This window comes from Oncorhynchus mykiss, chromosome 12, assembly GCF_013265735.2.
Source record: "Oncorhynchus mykiss isolate Arlee chromosome 12, USDA_OmykA_1.1, whole genome shotgun sequence".
In the NCBI taxonomy this organism is placed as follows: Eukaryota; Metazoa; Chordata; class Actinopteri; order Salmoniformes; family Salmonidae; genus Oncorhynchus; species Oncorhynchus mykiss.
This window is the reverse complement of record NC_048576.1, coordinates 62,750,436-62,768,692: the sequence shown is the minus strand read 5'-3', so window position 1 is coordinate 62,768,692 and position 18,257 is coordinate 62,750,436. Positions and strand designations below refer to the sequence as shown.

General features: G+C 42.2%; 1 protein-coding gene across 3 annotated transcripts; it reads left to right on the top strand.

Annotated features, from left to right (window-relative positions):
- The first annotated feature begins 217 nt into the window (after window positions 1-217).
- tnnt1 (troponin T type 1 (skeletal, slow)) lies at window positions 218-14,256 on the top strand. 3 transcript variants are annotated; one of them, XM_036938026.1, is made up of 14 exons: window positions 218-309; window positions 6,730-6,762; window positions 6,973-6,989; window positions 7,475-7,537; window positions 11,515-11,538; window positions 12,039-12,060; window positions 12,173-12,233; window positions 12,408-12,524; window positions 12,788-12,865; window positions 12,979-13,092; window positions 13,308-13,420; window positions 13,619-13,709; window positions 13,856-13,896; window positions 14,020-14,256. In XM_036938026.1, exons 2-14 carry the CDS (start codon window positions 6,737-6,739, stop codon window positions 14,063-14,065), a joined length of 813 nt encoding a protein of 270 aa, XP_036793921.1. In that variant the 5' UTR covers window positions 218-309; window positions 6,730-6,736; the 3' UTR covers window positions 14,066-14,256. The 3 variants fall into 3 exon arrangements, with proteins under 3 accessions (XP_036793921.1, XP_036793923.1, XP_036793922.1); XM_036938027.1 differs by having other exon boundaries at window positions 274-309; window positions 6,735-6,762; XM_036938028.1 differs by lacking the exon at window positions 11,515-11,538.
- The last annotated feature ends 4,001 nt before the right edge of the window (window positions 14,257-18,257 follow it).

Below are 18,257 nucleotides of genomic sequence, written 5' to 3'. Positions count from 1 at the left end.
CTCATCCATCCCTCTTTTGTCTCCCCTTTCTCTCTCTCCACTTTCATTCTCTGTGTGTCTCTGTCTCTCTCGCCACCTGCCCCTCTTTTGTTCAGTGAGGTCATTCCCTCGTTCTCTTAATCCCAGTAGGCGGTTGTCTTTCTCCCAAAATTCTCTCCTAATCCGCCCATGGCCCTCTGCCCTACACACACACTGCCCATCACCACCCCTCCCCTGTATAAAACTCCCATTGTCTCACGACAATAGTCATTCTCCTGGGCTCCTCTGTCTATCGGTCTGTCACACCGTTGAATCCTCACCTTGCTCTTGGTAAGTCTTTCTCCAACTCCTCCTGTACATCCAGGTTCTGAATGACCTTTCACCTCTTGATGCTGCTCGCTCAGTTTTGGTCATGTAGGGTCAGTTTCTCAGACAGAGATTATGCCTAGTCTTGGCCTAAAGTTTTTTTTGATCCAAGACTCAGTTTCACCTGTGTCCGGGAAACTGGCATCTTAAGATATTCCTAACAAAAATATACTTATCTGTCTGTGGCATCAGTTTTTGTACCTTTTAGATCAAACCGACACCCTGTCATTGTCTTTAGTTGGTGCATATACAGTTGAAGTCGGAGGTTTACATACACTTAGGTTGGAATCATTCAAAATGTTTTTTTAACCACTCCACAAATTTCTTGTGAACAAACGATAGTTTTGGCAAGTCAGTTAGGACATCTACTTTGTGCATGACACAAGTCATTTTTCCGACAATTGTTTACAGACAGATTATTTCACTTATAACTCACTGTCACAATTCCAGTGGGTCAGAAGTTTACATACACTAAGTTGACTGTGCCTTTAAACAGCTTGGAAAATTCCAGAAAATTATGTCATGGCTTTAGAAGCTTCTGATAGGCTAATTGACATCATTTGAGTCAATTGGAGGTGTACCTGTGGATGTATTTCAATGCCATACCTTCAAACTCAGTGCCTCTTTGCTTGACATCATGGGAAAATCAAAAGAAATCAGCCAAGACCTCAGAAAGAAAATTGTAGACCACAAATCTGGTTTATCCTTGGGAGCAATTTCCAAACGTCTGAAGGTACCATCTGTACAAACAATAGCATGCAAGTATAAACACCATGGGACCACGTAGCCGTCATACCGCTCAGGAAGGAGACGCGTTCTGTCTCCTAGAGATGAACGCACTTTGGTGCAAAAAGTGTGAATCAATCCCAGAACAACAGCAAAGGACCTTGTGAAGATGCTGGGGGAAACCGGTTCAAAAGTATCTATATCCAAAGTAAAACGAGTCCTATATCGACATAATCTGAAAGGCCGCTCAGCAAGGAAGAAGCCACTGCTCCAAAACAGCTATAAAAAAGCCAGATTACAATTGGCAAATGCACATGGGGAAAAAGATTGTACGTTTTGGAGAAATGTCCTCTGGTCTGATGAAACAAAAATATAACTGTTTGGCCACAATGACCATCGTTATGTTTGGAGGAAAAAGGGGAACGTTTGCAAGCCGAAGAACACCATCCCAACCGTGAAGCACGGGGGTGGCAGCATCATGTTGTGGGTGTGCTTCGCTGCAGGAGGGACTGGTGCACTTCAGAAAATAGATGGCATCATGAGGGAGGAAAATTATGTGGATATATTGAAGCAACATCTCAAGACATCAGTCAGGAAGTTAAAGCTTGGTCGCAAATGGATCTTACAAATGGACAATGACCCCAAGCATACTTCCAAAGTTGTGGCAAAATGGCTTAAGGACAACAAAGTCAAGGTATTGGAGTGGCCATCACAACGCCCTGACCTCAATCCCATAGAAAATTTGTGGGCAGAACTGAAAAAGTGTGTGCGAGCAAGGCCTACAAACCTGACTCAGTGACACCAGCTCTGTCAGGAGGAATGGGCCAAAATTCACCCAACTTATTGTGGGAAGCTTGTGGAAGGCTCCCCAAAACATTTGACCCAAGTGAAACATTTTAAAGGCAATGCTACCAAATACCAATTGAGTGTATGTAAACTTCTGCCCCACTGGGAATGTGATGAAAGAAATAAAAGCTGAAATAAATCATTCTCTCTACTATTATTCTGACATTTCACATTCTTAAAATAAAGTAGTGATCCTAACTGACCTAAGTCAGGGAATTGTTACTAGGATTAAATGTCAGGAACTGTGAAACTGAGTTTAAATGTATTTGGCTAAGGTGTATGTAAACTTCTGACTTCAACTGTAAGTATTGCCTGTACTGACCAATGTAGGCCTGGTCATATATGATGGTTTGTGTTTTGGGTATTTTGTCTCCTGTGGATGATTATGGATTGTACTTTAATTGCAGCGGCTGGGATAAGTCCAGGACCCTCATTGACCTTGTAGCTCTTGTAGCCAGCCCTAACGTCCAGTCAGCTAGTCCGTCATACTGTGCTAACTCTCTTCTTCCTCCCTCCTCCTTCTCGTTCCCACCGGGTTAGATAGACATTCTGACAGACAGATAGCTAGGGGCAGTGATCCCCGTTCTCCCTCCCTCCCTAGGACTATTAATACTGTCCTCTCCCCTATAGCAGTGATAATGAGCCGCTGTGACTCACTCTAATCTCCCACCGTCTCACCACCCTGCCTCCCATCCCACGGCGTCCTTGACTAAAATGAGCCCATCAGAATTCCACAGTCAATGCTCCCTCCGCTGCTGTCCCGGAGAAACTTTACACTTGCCTCAAATCCCATCTGTCTTGCCGGACCGCTTACCAACCAACTGCCATTTAGCTCCAAATGGTGGGCTTCCGCTGCCTCGCCTGGTCGGCCTACTGCTAGGCCGGCATTCTTAACCCTCCCTCAGCTTGAGTTCACACCCTTTTTCCATATCCATGCTGGCTTCTCCTGGGTCGGTCATTGGGGCCACGCAATAGAGCATGTTTTCATGTTTTGCATCAGAACCAAAATGTGTGTTTCTTATTGTACAATTCCAGGTTGTCTCTCCCCGTTTGTCTGTGTTTTTATTTTTATATATATATATATATATATTTTACCTTGGTGCCTAATGACCATGATCATGACCCTGTTCCTGGTTGGAGTGGAATAAGTTTGGGTACAGGCCTAGAGTCAGGTCTTAAACAATGGTGGATTTCAGATGTTAGGCCGGTAAAAACAGGGAGAACTGATCTAGCGCTGATAATTGTCCTAAAGTGAATGTGGTAATGGTCAGGGAGAGGGAAGCAGCACCAGGACTAGCTTTTAACTAACCAAATATGTTGGATAAACACAGTCTACTGAAAATAAATAAATAAATAAATCTATCAACTCATGACAATGTAGTACCACAAACGAGCACGAGAAGTCAAACAGAACACAGCGGAGCTTTGGAAGCGAGGTAACGACAGGACCGACTCTATCAGCGCTGGACTGACTCTATCAACGCTGGACCTCCACCGATGTTGTCACCCACCATGTGTTCCTTCGTCCATCCGTCAGTGCGTCTCATTGTCCCCTCCGTTGGCTAGGTAAACACACTGAGTAACTCATTAGCCGTGACACCCCGTTGGAAAGCGGGATGGATTCATCTATGCGAGGCGCCGATGGCATTTTAGGACGGCCGACATTGTTTCAGGCACAAAACCAAGTGAGGGAGAGACAGCTATGTGCCCTATAAATATTTCCTGGGCAATTGCTATGCTATAAATTGTTTCAGCTGACACCATTTGTAGAGAGACGTCACCGGGAAAAGAGAATAGGGGTTTATAGACACAACAAAGAATACGGGTTGATAGACATAAGAGGAAGATGAGAAGAAAGGACTGGGGAAAGAAGGACCAGGATTCTGTCTAATGTGCTGAAACCAACCCCATGCCACAAGTGTAACGTTTTATAAAGCCCTTCCATTCAATGACAACATGTATTGCTGAGGACTAGACCTATAGGTTTTGATTATACAAACCCAAGTATAACCAACCACGGCTATCACAGTACATTTTTACAGTATTAAATCAACACTTAAAGTACATTTTAACACTGCCACAGATAACATATGGGCCCACTCTACAGAGTGTAAAAAGTACTCTGATTATAGTGTTACATTTAGCGTGTTAATGTAACACTTGGTAGTGTAAAAAATGTACTCTACATTACACTTGCCCGTGTTATGCAAATTTAACACTGGGTTAATTAACACTGTTTTATTTATATTCAACTCTAGTTTTAATCTAGAGTTAAGTCCTATTAGTGTTAAACAGTCCTTTTGGGTGTTGTTTTAACACTATGGTCTAAATCCTCATTTGCATATTTCCCATGGTGCCTTTTCTTTTTGAATGAAGCTACTCCTGAGTGGCGCAGCGGTCTAAGGCACTGCATCTCAGTGCTAGAGGCGTCACTACAGACCCCCGTTTGATTCCAGGCTGCATCACAACCAGCCGTGATTGGGAGTCCAATAGGGCGGCGCACAATTGGCCCAGCGTCTTTAGGGTTGGGCCGTGGTAGGCTGTCATTGTAAATAAAAATGTGTTCCTAACTGACTTGCCTAGTTAAAAAAAATAGTAATAATAATTAAATACAATTGTAGAGATACCACACATGACTGTATTTGTTATTTACTGAGGCACGGTTGTTGAATTCTTTCTATTTAAAGGCCTGTGGCTTTCACCAAATGAGTACCTAGGTGAATGTTATCATTCAACTTAATGACACTGCATTACATATATCATAAGGCCTTGCTTTGATGGCCTAGTTTTACTCCAACACAGTGAAGTTAGGAGTAATTCCTATTGGAATCCAGCCAGAGGTAGGATGTCATACAGTTGTAATTTCTATTAACCTGCATTCAGCGTTGATTTTAAAAAAGACTACGGAAACCATTTAAACCAGTAACAAGTACAATAAATCTTACTACCTGATTGGATTAGTTCAGAAAAAATATGTTAGTTATATTTGTGCAGCATAAGATTAATCAATCAATCAATGTACATGCAAAAACACAGATACTAAAAACAATCCTAAAACAAAATCTACCTGCAGTAAAGCATGCTGGGAAATATAAGGATGGGTGTGGTTTTGATGGGACTGTTTTACTCTTCAAAGTGTAAAACAATACTTTTGGCTATTAACACCAACGCTTGCGATTCTTTTACACCACTGAGTATGAATTTCACTCTTCCAGCGTTCATTTAGTTCCTAAATCAACACTAGAAATGTTACATTGAACAATCAACGCGAGCCAATTTGCTGTGTACCCTCAAATTTACTCTCTACTCCTTCACACAAGTCATCTACCGGTCTATTGTTCAAGGTGACAAATAGGGATGGAAAATAGAGGAGAGAAATAAAGGAGGGGAACTGAAGAAAGTGACAGAAACTGTATCTCCCTGTCTGTGTTTAGGGCCGTAACATTCTCACCTGTTCACACTGTCAATCTCTCTGCTTGTCAGCCAGAAAGATGTCAGCACCATGGGACAATTTATAGCAGAAACCCCCGTGGTCCAACATGCACAATCCCCTTGTGAGTGTGTGTATCTTTCTCTGTTCATGTGAACAACCATTATTTTCTTACATTTTTATTGGACATATAAAGCCAAACGACAACGTGAAAACAAACGAAAGGCGCACGCACACACACACACACACACACAAAACACACAATACGAAAACAATGTTAAAATATATCACATCTTGCCCCCTGTCGGCCCAAATTGTTTTAAATCATTTAAAGGTCAACATCTCAGGAAAAAGTTATCAGTACTTCCTCTGGGTGTATTTTTCTTTCTTTTTCAAACAAAGAAAGGACATTAGGTCTTTCAACCCGGGCTGATACAGTGGGTGGTTTGGAGGACATCCAGTGAAGTAAGATCAGTCGGTGGGCTTTCAAATCAAATTTTATTTGTCACATACACATGGTTAGCAGATGTTAATGCGAGTGTAGCGAAATGCTTGTGCTTCTAGTTCCGTCAATGCAGTAATAACCAACAAGTAATCTAGCTAACAATTCCAAAACTACTACCTTATAGACACAAGTGTAAGGGGATAAAGAATATGTACATAAGATGACCTGGGGTACCAATGTAAGAAATAACACGTAAAAAAACGAAATACTGCATAGTTCCCTAGGAACGCGAAGCAAGGCGGCCATCTCTGTCGGCGCCGGAAGTCACCATGTCTGTCTGCTTTACTTTTGGTGAGACCGCAGCACGGATGGAACTCCAAACGTAGCTGTCAAAGGGCACAGGTCAAGACCAAGAACTTTAGAGAGGCTCGTGGGAGGGAAAGGAAAGGAGGGAGATCCCACCACCCCCACTTCCATCTTTCTCTTCTTAGGAAAGGAGTGAGATCCCACCATCCCCTCTTCCATCTTTCTCTTCTTAGGAAAGGAGGGAGATCCCACCATCCTCTCTTATTGTGGGAAAAAGGATGACCAATACTCTGGCAGCTTAGAGCATGAATGGAATATATGAGTGGGATCAATCATACGTGTGATCAGCGGGAGAAATGTGGTGTCCCATCACAGGTGTCGTTTGTGTATGAGGGAAAAAATGATTTGGTTTTGCTTTGATGTAGTGAATTCTGTGCAAGACTTTGAACTGAATGTAACCTAATCGAGCAGGGGGGTTAAGCCATCAAATCGACTGTCAAAAGAGGAGGGAGAGCACCTATTTTATTTTTGTGTCGTGGAAGTGCGTGATAGTTACTAGATAATTGTATTGTAAAGAGGTTGGTGATTATGTATGAGATGTATATCGACTATCCTTTCGGTTTTCTTCTAGTGCAGCCATGTCTGATGTAGAGGAGGAATACGAGTGAGTATGGAAATAATATACATTACCGATGTAATGCTGTGATGGTCACTTTCCTGGTTTAAATTTTGAATGTATTGCCAACTGAATCTCTCTCTCTCTCTCTCTCTCTCTCTCTCTCTCTCTCTCTCTCTCTCTCTCTTTCTCTTTCTCACACACACACACGTTTGCTCTCCCCCCTCCTCTCTCTCTCTCTCTCTCTCTCTCTGGTAGGGGGGAGCAGGCGGAAGGTGAGTCGGTTGCTGAGCTGAGGTGTTAGTGTTGTCATTCATGCTGGACCACACTTGGCCTTGCATGTGGCAGTCCACGGCCCTGTTATTATTAGCCTGTTCTCTCAGATCCTTTTGCTTTCAGCACACCACTGACAAATGCTTTTTAAAGCCCCAAGCCTCTGACCCCCTATTAGCCACACACTCTCTGTCTCTCTTTTCATCTCCCTCCATTCCTTTCATCTTCTATCTCTTTACTCATCATTCTAATGTCTCTCCCCATCCCCTTGTCTCATATGTGTCTTTTTCGTCTCCACACTTGTCTTTCTTAGGTCCCCCCCCCCCCCCCATGTCTACTGCGTTGCCTGGATTTCTTCATTGCTCCATGTCCCTTCTTGTGTCCTCTGAACTGCTCTCTGACTTTCTCTCTCTCCATTTGGCTCCCCCCCCCTCTTCTCTCCTCTCTCTCTCTCGCTCTCTCTCTCTCTCGCTTACTCTCTCTCCAGAGGAGGCAGAGGAGGAGCAAGAGGAGGAGCCAGAAGAAGAACCGCAGGAGGAGGATGAAGGAGGTGAGACTAGTTGTCTCTCGAATGATATCTTATATGTACAATAACACTGCACTACTTTTGTCTGTGTCTCAAATGAAAATCTATATCCCCTACAACACAACACTACTTTAGACTGGCTGTGTCCCAAATTACACCCTAAATCCCCTACAACACAACACTACTTTAGACTGGTTGTGTCCCAAATTACACCCTATATCCCCTACAACACAACACTACTTTAGACTGGTTGTGTCCCAAATTACATCCTAAATCCCCTACAACACAACACTACTTTAGACTGGTTGTGTCCCAAATTACACTCTAAATCCCCTACAACACACCTACTTAACAATGGCTGTCTCAAAAGACACCTCATATCTTGTATAACACTTTAGACTAGAACCATGTGACTTGCTCTAGGTGACTTTGGGTTCTTAATTGGATTCGTTCCGACATTTCCTGATTTCTTGTTGTGTTTCTACAGATATATATATATATACAGTGCCTTGCGAAAGTATTCGGCCCCCTTGAACTTTGCGACCTTTTGCCACATTTCAGGCTTCAAACATAAAGATATAAAACTGTATTTTTTTGTGAAGAATCAACAACAAGTGGGACACAATCATGAAGTGGAACGACATTTATTGGATATTTCAAACTTTTTTAACAAATCAAAAACTGAAAAATTGGGCGTGCAAAATTATTCAGCCCCTTTACTTTCAGTGCAGCAAACTCTCTCCAGAAGTTCAGTGAGGATCTCTGAATGATCCAATGTTGACCTAAATGACTAATGATGATAAATACAATCCACCTGTGTGTAATCAAGTCTCTGTATAAATGCACCTGCACTGTGATAGTCTCAGAGGTCCGTTAAAAGCGCAGAGAGCATCATGAAGAACAAGGAACACACCAGGCAGGTCCGAGATACTGTTGTGAAGAAGTTTAAAGCCGGATTTGGATACAAAAAGATTTCCCAAGCTTTAAACATCCCAAGGAGCACTGTGCAAGCGATAATATTGAAATGGAAGGAGTATCAGACCACTGCAAATCTACCAAGACCTGGCCGTCCCTCTAAACTTTCAGCTCATACAAGGAGAAGACTGATCAGAGATGCAGCCAAGAGGCCCATGATCACTCTGGATGAACTGCAGAGATCTACAGCTGAGGTGGGAAACTCTGTCCATAGGACAACAATCAGTCGTATATTGCACAAATCTGGCCTTTATGGAAGAGTGGCAAGAAGAAAGCCATTTCTTAAAGATATCCATAAAAAGTGTCGTTTAAAGTTTGCCACAAGCCACCTGGGAGACACACCAAACATGTGGAAGAAGGTGCTCTGGTCAGATGAAACCAAAATTGAACTTTTTGGCAACAATGCAAAACGTTATGTTTGGCGTAAAAGCAACACAGCTGAACACACCATCCCCACTGTCAAACATGGTGGTGGCAGCATCATGGTTTGGGCCTGCTTTTCTTCAGCAGGGACAGGGAAGATGGTTAAAATTGATGGGAAGATGGATGGAGCCAAATACAGGACCATTCTGGAAGAAAACCTGATGGAGTCTGCAAAAGACCTGAGACTGGGACTGAGATTTGTCTTCCAACAAGACAATGATCCAAAACATAAAGCAAAATCTACAATGGAATGGTTCAAAAATAATCATATCCAGGTGTTAGAATGGCCAAGTCAAAGTCCAGACCTGAATCCAATCGAGAATATGTGGAAAGAACTGAAAACTGCTGTTCACAAATGCTCTCCATCCAACCTCACTGAGCTCGAGCTGTTTCGCAAGGAGGAATGGGAAAAAATGTCAGTCTCTCGATGTGCAAAACTGATAGAGACATACCCCAAGCGACTTACAGCTGTAATCGCAGCAAAAGATGGCGCTACAAAGTATTAACTTAAGGGGGCTGAATAATTTTGCACGCCCAATTTTTCAGTTTTTGATTTGTTAAAAAAGTTTGAAATATCCAATAAATGTCGTTCCACTTCATGATTGTGTCCCACTTGTTGTTGATTCTTCACAGAAAAATACAGTTTTATATCTTTATGTTTGAAGCCTGAAATGTGGCAAAAGGTCGCAAAGTTCAAGGGGGCCGAATACTTTCGCAAGGCACTGTATATATATATATATCCATATTAAATCATTTGTGTACTCGTTTGACATTCTACTGCATTGTTAGGGCTAGTAACATAAGCATTTCGCTGCACCAGCTATAAAACCTGCTAAACTGTGTGTGTGACCAATCAACTATGATTTGATTTGATTACGTGGGAATTGCCTAGGATGTCAAGCCATAATGATGATTAGCCCACTGTGTAGAAATAGCCAATAAGAATCTAGAGATGAACAGATCTCACAAGTCCTCATCAGCGACAGAACCTGTCTGTCCAATCAGACTGACTTAAGAGCCGAGGTCACTCAGATGAGATACGGACGACATTAGTATCTTAATGAGCAAGGTATTCTGTGTATAATGCCAGACTAATGGGTGATGCACTCTGACCTGTCAATATCCCTTATGTCCCGCTTCCATTGGCTGACCCTGTGCTGGTCCTGGCTATCAGAGAAATAAGAGTACACAGGTAGGGTGAGAACACATTATCCCAACAAAAATATTAAAGAAATAAATGCCAATAAAATAAAAAATGATGATATGATCTATATCTACGGAGTACATATAGGGTTATTCCATTCTATTTAGCCTCAATCTATTTCCGGTATGGGTTTTACAGTTGTTGTTATCGCTGCGGTACTTTTCAGTGTTCAACTGCTTGTTTTTGTTGCTCTCGCTGCTTAGTTTTCGACTTTTTTAATGCTCTGCACTTCCTTTATGTGGGGACAATATGCATGGAGTGAACAAAACATTAGGAACACCTTCATAATATTGCATTGCAACCCTTTTGGCCACAGAACAGCCTCTATTCGTATATCCCCTACAACACAACACTACTTTAGACTTGGGCGGCAGGTAGCCTAGTGGTTAGAGCATTGGACGTTTGGTTGCTAGATCAAATCCAAAACCAGAGCAAGGCAGTTAACCCACTGTTCCTAGGCTGTCATTGTAAATGAGAATTTGTTCTTAGCTGACTTGTCTAGTTAAATAAAAATAAGTAAAAAATAAAACATTCGTAGGGGCATGAACTTTACAAAGGGGTTAAGTGTTACACAGGGAAGTTGGCTGGCTGTCCTTTGGGTGGTCGACCATTCTTGATAGACACAGGAAACTGTTGAGCGTGAAAAACTCAGCAGTGTTGCAGTTCTTGACACACTCAAACCTGTGCGCCTGGCATCTTCTACCATACGCCGTTCAAAGGCACTTCAATATTTTGTCTTGCCCATTCACCATCTCAATGGCACACATACACAATCCATGTCTCAAGGCTTAACAATCCTTCTTTAACCTGTAACCTCCCCTTTATCTACGCTGCTTGAAGTAGATTTAACAAGTGACATCAATAAGGGATCATAGCTTTCACCTGGATTCACCTGGTCAGTCTATGTCATGGAAATAGTAGGGTTCCTGATGTTTTGTACACTCAGTGTACATCCTCATATGTAGAACATTTGCAATTACTTCTTGTATGTACATGTGTGATTGTGTGCATACGTAATTATGAATGCTTGTACAGTACAAGTCTCAGAAAACTACATTTCTCTCTAGTAACTGTTGGGGTCACACAATTGTAGTCAATGATGTGGCCCTCAGTGCATGATGGGACATGTGAGTTTTCCTAAGCCTGTCGGCACCACTGCATTAAACTTACTCTCTCTTCAATCGTTCCATATCTCTCTTCTTGCACCTCCCTCCTTCCCTCTGTTTTTCATATTTCTTATAAATTTTCTGCTTCAATCTTTTATCCCATCTTTATCTTTCTCTCCCCATTCCCATCTCTCTCTCTCTCTCTTTCTCTCAATATCTACTGTATATCTCTCTCTCTTTTCTCTCTCTCTCGCTCTCTCTCTCTCTCGCTCCCTCTGCCTTTGGCACATCAGAGCAGGAAGCTCAGGAGGAGGAAGGTGAGAGTGATTGTGGGAGTGATTCTAATACACCCGAGGCACACATTGATTTTTTAAAAATCACATTAAATCTAACCAGATTTGAAATGCCTGTAAGAAGAAGGAATCACATGTTCTAACTCTTTAACTCATGACCTCATCAACAAAGCTGTACTGTTGCTGTAGCTACACACACAGACACATGATGATGATGATGATGATGATGATGATGATGATAGTGCATGCTGTTGCTCCTGTTGTACTCTGGAGGTCAAATACTAACTTTCAGATCTGTAGGCATAACTCAAATATTTTTTGTTGTTGTACACCCTTTTGATATCAATGTGTGATTTACTCAAAACATATGGCCTTGACTTTTTGTCCTGTTTTTGAGATTTGTGTCCTCTATTTTCTTCAGGACGATGGATTTCATATGACATCTTCAGAATGAGAGCAAGAATATCAATTTCTGTGCTTTCATGTGTTAATTCTTCTCTCTCTTTCTCTCTCTCTCTATACAGAGGAGAAACTCCCCATGCCCAAGTATGTTCACTTTTGTTTGTGGCAATTTTGCTTTGTGTTGTGTGACAAATAGGTTAAAACGTTTATTTCTCTGTTCTGTTCATCCTCTATTTCACTTATTCCCCCCACTCAGGCCCATGGTGCCCCAGCTAGCCCCTCCCAAGATTCCAGAGGGGGATAGGGTGGACTTTGATGTGAGTGATGTCATCTCATATCAAGGAATTGGTCCATTATTGGGTCCTGATTGGCTGTTCCCCTTCAATGTCCAAATTCACCACTGAACAGTAATAGTGATTGTTAGTTTGATGCAGCTTCGCTTTCCACCACATCTCTGAATAAGAATCTATTTCATCTCAATCCTCTCTCAGGACATCCACCGGAAGAGGATGGAGAAGGACCTCATTGAGTTGCAGAGTCTGATTGATGTCCACTTTGACCAGAGGAAGAAGGAGGAAGAGGAGCTCATTGGGCTGAAGGACCGAATTGTGAGTCAACTTCCTGTATACATCATGTTGAAGTGTTGAAATGGAACAGAGGAAGTACCACCTTAACTACATGAACTTGTCAAACAATGCTCATGTTTTTTTAAATATTTTTTTATTACGTTTCATCCCAACAGACCACGACCCTGGTCAAGGAGCGCACAAGCTCATGATCCCCCCCCCCCCCCCCCCCCCCCAAAAAAAAGTTGATAAGAAAAAGTCCAATGTCCTTTCCTCTCATCCTTTCCCTCTCTCATCCCCCACAGGAGAAGCGTCGGTTTGAGAGGGCAGAGGTGCAGCGGGTTCGAGCGGAGAAGGAGCGGGACCGGCAGAACAGGATTGCGGTAGGGACAAACAGACACCACTGTGGTACTCCTGGTTTTAAGCAACAGGTAGACTTGTGTCGTGTTCGGGAATGTCCTCTCCCTTTCTAACTTTAGCGTTCTCTCTTTCTCAGGAAGAGCGGCAGAGAAAGGAAGACGAGGAGGCTAAAAAGAAGAACGAAGACGAGGCCAAGAAGAAGAAGGTTCTTTCCAACATGGGGGCCAACTTTGGGGGCTTCCTGCAAAAGGTACTTATGTCCACTGTCCTTCGCTTGTTAGCTTTAGGAGCAGATGATTTTTTTAGATTCATACAGCAAATGTGTTTCATTAAGATAAATATCTACGCTGTTGGTCAGTTGCGGGTCAAATGTTCTGTCAGACTGTTGCGAACATACAGAGAGAATCAGAACATTCTATATAGTTTGAAGTTTGTGAAGTTCTAGGCGTGTTTGACATGTTCCAGGCGGAGCATCGTGGGAGAGGGAAGCGTCTAACGGGGAGAGAGATCAAGAAGAAGACCTTGGCTGAGAGACGACCCACACTGGAGATCGACAACCTGAGAGAGGACGCCCTGAAGTGAGTCCCGGGCCGATCACGCAACACCTCACCTTATCCCCAAGCCAAATACACATGGGCCAAAAATCTTCCTTAAACCACCACATCAGAGTTTTCTACAATTCACGTCCAAAGACCCCACAGCTGGCTGCCAACTGTGTTTCTATGGTTACCGTCTGTAACCCCCCCCCCCCCCCCCACCTTCTCTTGGTCTCCCAGGCAACAAGCTCAGGAGATGTGGAACTGGATCTACGCGCTGGAGTCGGATAAGTTTGACTTCATTGACCACATGAAGAAACAGAAATATCAGGTGGGAAGACCTGGACACATGTACCAAGGGCAGAATCCACAGATGTTTAGGCTCATGTGTGAGCGACTGTGTGCGTCTGTTGTGTAGTATTCGTGAAACCACTGATGCAAATGTGATCTCGTCTCATTTTTTTTGTGTGTGTGCAGATTATCGTTCTCTTGAATAGAATCACGAGTGCCCAGAAATTGTAAGTACAGTAATAACCCTATTCAATTTCTTGATTTCTTTAGATGAACTTTTTAGCCACTTTTTTTCAGTAACACGTGTTTGTATGGTCGACAAGTAACTCCTCTCTCTCTCTCCCCTGTAGTAAGAAGGTCCATGGCAAGGGGAAGGTTGGCGGTCGGTGGAAGTAAAGAAGCTCCCGCTCTCATAGGGGGAGAAGGGAGAAGACGGCGTTGGAGGGAACAAGAAAGGAGGGAGATCCCACCATCCCCTCTTCCATCTTTCCTCTCTTATTGTGGCCACCCTCTTCTTTGGCATGTCCTCATGTGTTTCCTTGCAAAAATACAAGTTCTAATAAAAATGTATTGATAATAACACGGTGCACACTCGCTGAGATTGCTAGTTTGATGTTCCTCTGGAAATTGTCACACACACACACACACACACACACACACACACACACACACACACACACGTATTACTTTATTGGGAGCGTGGGAGAAAGTATAATGACTCAGAATCGACCTTAGATCAGTGTCAAGGCTGGCTTACCTCCTCCTACTCCCACATTACTGAACTAGAGGAATGCTGCCCTCTGCTGGATAGATGTGTAACACCCACTGTAGAGCTACATACAGTAGGTACACTACACCCGGGTGACCACTAATGAGACACACTCATTGGTTTAAACACACATATTAGCTGACACTATAAACCATTATTACAGCACATACTAGTAATCATCAACCCATAACGTTACTAGACAGGCAGAAGGGAATTATAGGCCTGATCTACTTGCAGAGAGCTCACACACACACACTTTTTTTCTCTCTCTCTCTATGTATATATATATTATTCTACAATGTAGAAAATAGTAAAAAATCAAGATTGAATGAGTAGGTGTGTCCAAACTTTTGACTTTTGACTAGCCCTTACACAACCGGTTAAAGGTTTGGACACCTACTCATTCAAGTGTTTTTCTTTATTTTTTACTATTTTCTACATTGTATAATAATAGTGAAGACATCAAAACTATGAAATAACACATATGGAATCAGGTAGTAACCAAAAAAGTGTTAAACCAAAAAAATATATTTTAGATTTTAGATTCTTCAAAGTAGCCACGCTTTGCCTCAATGACAGCTTTGCTCACTCTTGGCATTCTCTCAACCTGCTTCATGAGGTAGTCACCTGGAATGTTTGAAGGAGTTCCCACATATGCTGAGCACTGGTTGGCTGTTTTTCCTTCACTCTGCGGTCCAACTCATCCCAAACCATCTCAATTGGGTTGAGGTTGGGTGATTGTGGAGGACAGGTCATCTGATACAGCACTCCATCACTCTCCTTCTTGGTCAAATAGCCCTTACACAGCCTGGAGGTGTGTTGGGTCATTGTCCTGTTGAAAAACAAACGATAGTCCCACTAAGACCAAACCAGATGGGATGGTGTATTGCTGCAGAATGCTGTGGTAGCCATGCTGGATAGTGTGCCTTGAATTCTAAATAAATCACAGACAGTGTCACCAGCAAAGTACCACCACACCATCACAGCTCTTCCTCCATGCTTTATGGTGGGAACCACACATGCGGAGATCATCCGTTCACCTACTCTGCGTCTCACAAAGACACGAACAAAAATCTCAAATTTGGACTCATCAGACCAAAGGACAGATTTCCACCAGTCTAATGTCTATTGCTTGTGTTTCTTGGCCCAAGCAAGTCTCTTCTTATTGGTGTCCTTTAGTAGTGGTTTCTTTGCAGCAATTTGACCATGAAGGCCTGATTCATGCAGTCTCCTCTGAACAGGTGATATTGAGATGTGTCTGTTACTTGAACTCTGTGAAGCATTTATTTAGGCTGCAATTTGAGGTGCAGTTAATTGCCCATTTTTGAGGCTGGTAACTCTAATGAATTTATCCTCCACAGCAGAAGTATCTCTGGGTCTTCTTTTCCTGTGGCGGTCCTCATGAGAGCCAGTTTCATCGTAGCGCTTGATGATTTCTGCAACTGCAATTGAAAAAACTTTCAAAGTTCTTGACATTTTCCTGGTTGACTGACCTTCATGTCTTAAAGTAATGACGGACTGTCGTTTCTCTTTGCTTAATAGAACTGTTCTTGCCATAATATGAACTTGGTCTTTTACCAAATAGGGCCATCATCTATCTGTATACCAACCCTACCTTGTCACAACACAACTGATTAGCTTAAATGCATTAAGAAGGAAAGAAATTCCACAAATGTACTTTTAACAAGGCACACCTGTTAATTGAAATACCTTCCAGGTGACTACCTCATGAAGCTGGTTGAGAGAATGCCAAGAGTGTCCAAAGCTGTCATCAAGGCAAAAGGGTGTCTACTTTGAAGAATCTCAAATATAAAATATATTTTGATTTCTATAACGCTTTTCTGGTTACTACATGATTCCACATGTGTTATTTCAAAGTTTTAATGTCTTCACTGCTATTCTAGAATGTAGAAAATAGCAAAAATTAAGAAAAACCCTTCAATGAGTAGTTGTGTCCAAACTTTGGACTGGTACTGTGTATGTCCCCTCCCTCCTCGTCCCCCTCCCTCCTCTCTTTCCCCCTCTCTCTAAATCCCTGCTCACATGTTTTGCTGAGGCCAGTCCAGTCCAATGCGTCAGACTGACAGAGAGCGAGGAAAGAGGACACAGAAATAATCCAGTCTTTTCCCTCTCACATGCAGCCATCCCACAGATGTCCGCTCAGAAGCTTAAATTGTAAATACAACTCGACCACTGTGGAAAATTCACCACCCATTTTTAACAAGATAGAAAATACTACAAGATACAGTACTGAACACACTTTTTAAATTGTTTTAATGACCATAAATGTGTATGCGCTCATTTTGGGTGAGGTATCACTCCTCTTTTCATCAAAATGGGATTACTTGGATACATAGTAATAGTATGATAATATGGGATTGGATGAAATATATGTTTGATCGCCATTTCCACTTCAGTGTGTTTAAGCGATGGGTTCAATCCGTATCACGGAAGATCTGCGTTATAGTTTGATTGACATTTAAAGGCAATGTTCCCACATTCGCGGAGATTGCATTCATGGTAAAGGCTGCATATGTTGGCTCAATATGAAATGATCTCAAAATGTTCAAGCGGATCTTCCGCGACACGGATTGAACCATCCATGAAAATTAGGGCTCTAATCAATCCGTATCGCAGCAATTCAGCGTTACAGCATGATTTTCTTTTAAAGGCAATGTCCCCGTGTTTTAGCGATTGGTCCAATGTCAGTGTAGCGTTCATGTGTGGCTGCGGGTGTGTGCGTGTGTGTCCCCTTACTGAAAAAACACATTATTTAATTTGTTTTTAGAGCACTCCATATGACATTTCACATCTGAAAACGTGTTTTTGGAACACTACACATGAAGAAAATGTGTCATTATGATACACAACGTGCTTTTAACATACAATGTTTTCAATTTACGCATTTGACATACATTGTGTACGTTTATTTATAGAGTAATAATTATTCAACGTGTCCTCACCTGGGATTTGATCTCCCAACATTCCAATATTTCTGCTAAACCACAACACCGTGCTAATAACTGATTACACCTTTATTCCTATATTTTGGGCTTCAAAGTGAATATCAGCTCATAAACTCAAGAAAAACGAATATAATATATTCAGGAGTAACTTTTAATCAAAATAATATGTCCCACTGACTTTAGATAACGCGGAAAACTCTCAAATTGCTGAAATAACAAGTAAATGAAATGATGAGAGAGTCAGATTAATTGATAACTAAAATAGCAGTGCAGATGGCACTCGTTTGCAAAACGCTGAGATGTATTATAGGTCTATTACCTAAGGGAATGTATGTGTATGGGAATGCTACAGAATTTGTGGCGTAGCAGAAAGATCCTGACGACTGGTAACGTTCCTAATCCTTACGGAAAGGCGACATGACTTTTACATGATTACATCACATGTGAAGTGCTCCAAAACCACGTTTTCGCGTGTGAAATGTCACGTGATGTATTCCAAAAACACATATGAAATTTCACATTTGAAGTGTTCCAAAACCACATGATTTCACATGTGGAAAATCACATGTGAAGTGTTCCAAAACCACATTTTCATAAGATTTCACATGTGTAATTTCCCATGTGAAATCATGTGGTTTTTCCTTAAGGTGGATGCCAGCCATCTGAATTTCCTGCTACACCACCAGGTCTGTGGCCATGACTGCCACATATTTATTGACAAGAATACATTTCTGCACTTCTAAAAGATGCCCAGAATCAAGACAATAATTGTGCGATTATCTGACAACACCAACAGAAGTGTAGCAGGGTTCAGGGAGACTTGATATTAACTGTGCAGAAATGCTCTCGGGAT

Bases quoted from the DNA above. Each gene is read 5' to 3' on its own strand.
- tnnt1 (XM_036938026.1), top strand. From the start codon at position 6,737: ATGTCTGATGTAGAGGAGGAATACGA. The intron at 11,539-12,038 runs GTGAGAGTGATT...CTCTCTATACAG, and splicing joins GGAAGCTCAGGAGGAGGAAG to AGGAGAAACTCCCCATGCCC. The intron at 12,061-12,172 runs GTATGTTCACTT...CCCCCCACTCAG, and splicing joins GAGAAACTCCCCATGCCCAA to GCCCATGGTGCCCCAGCTAG.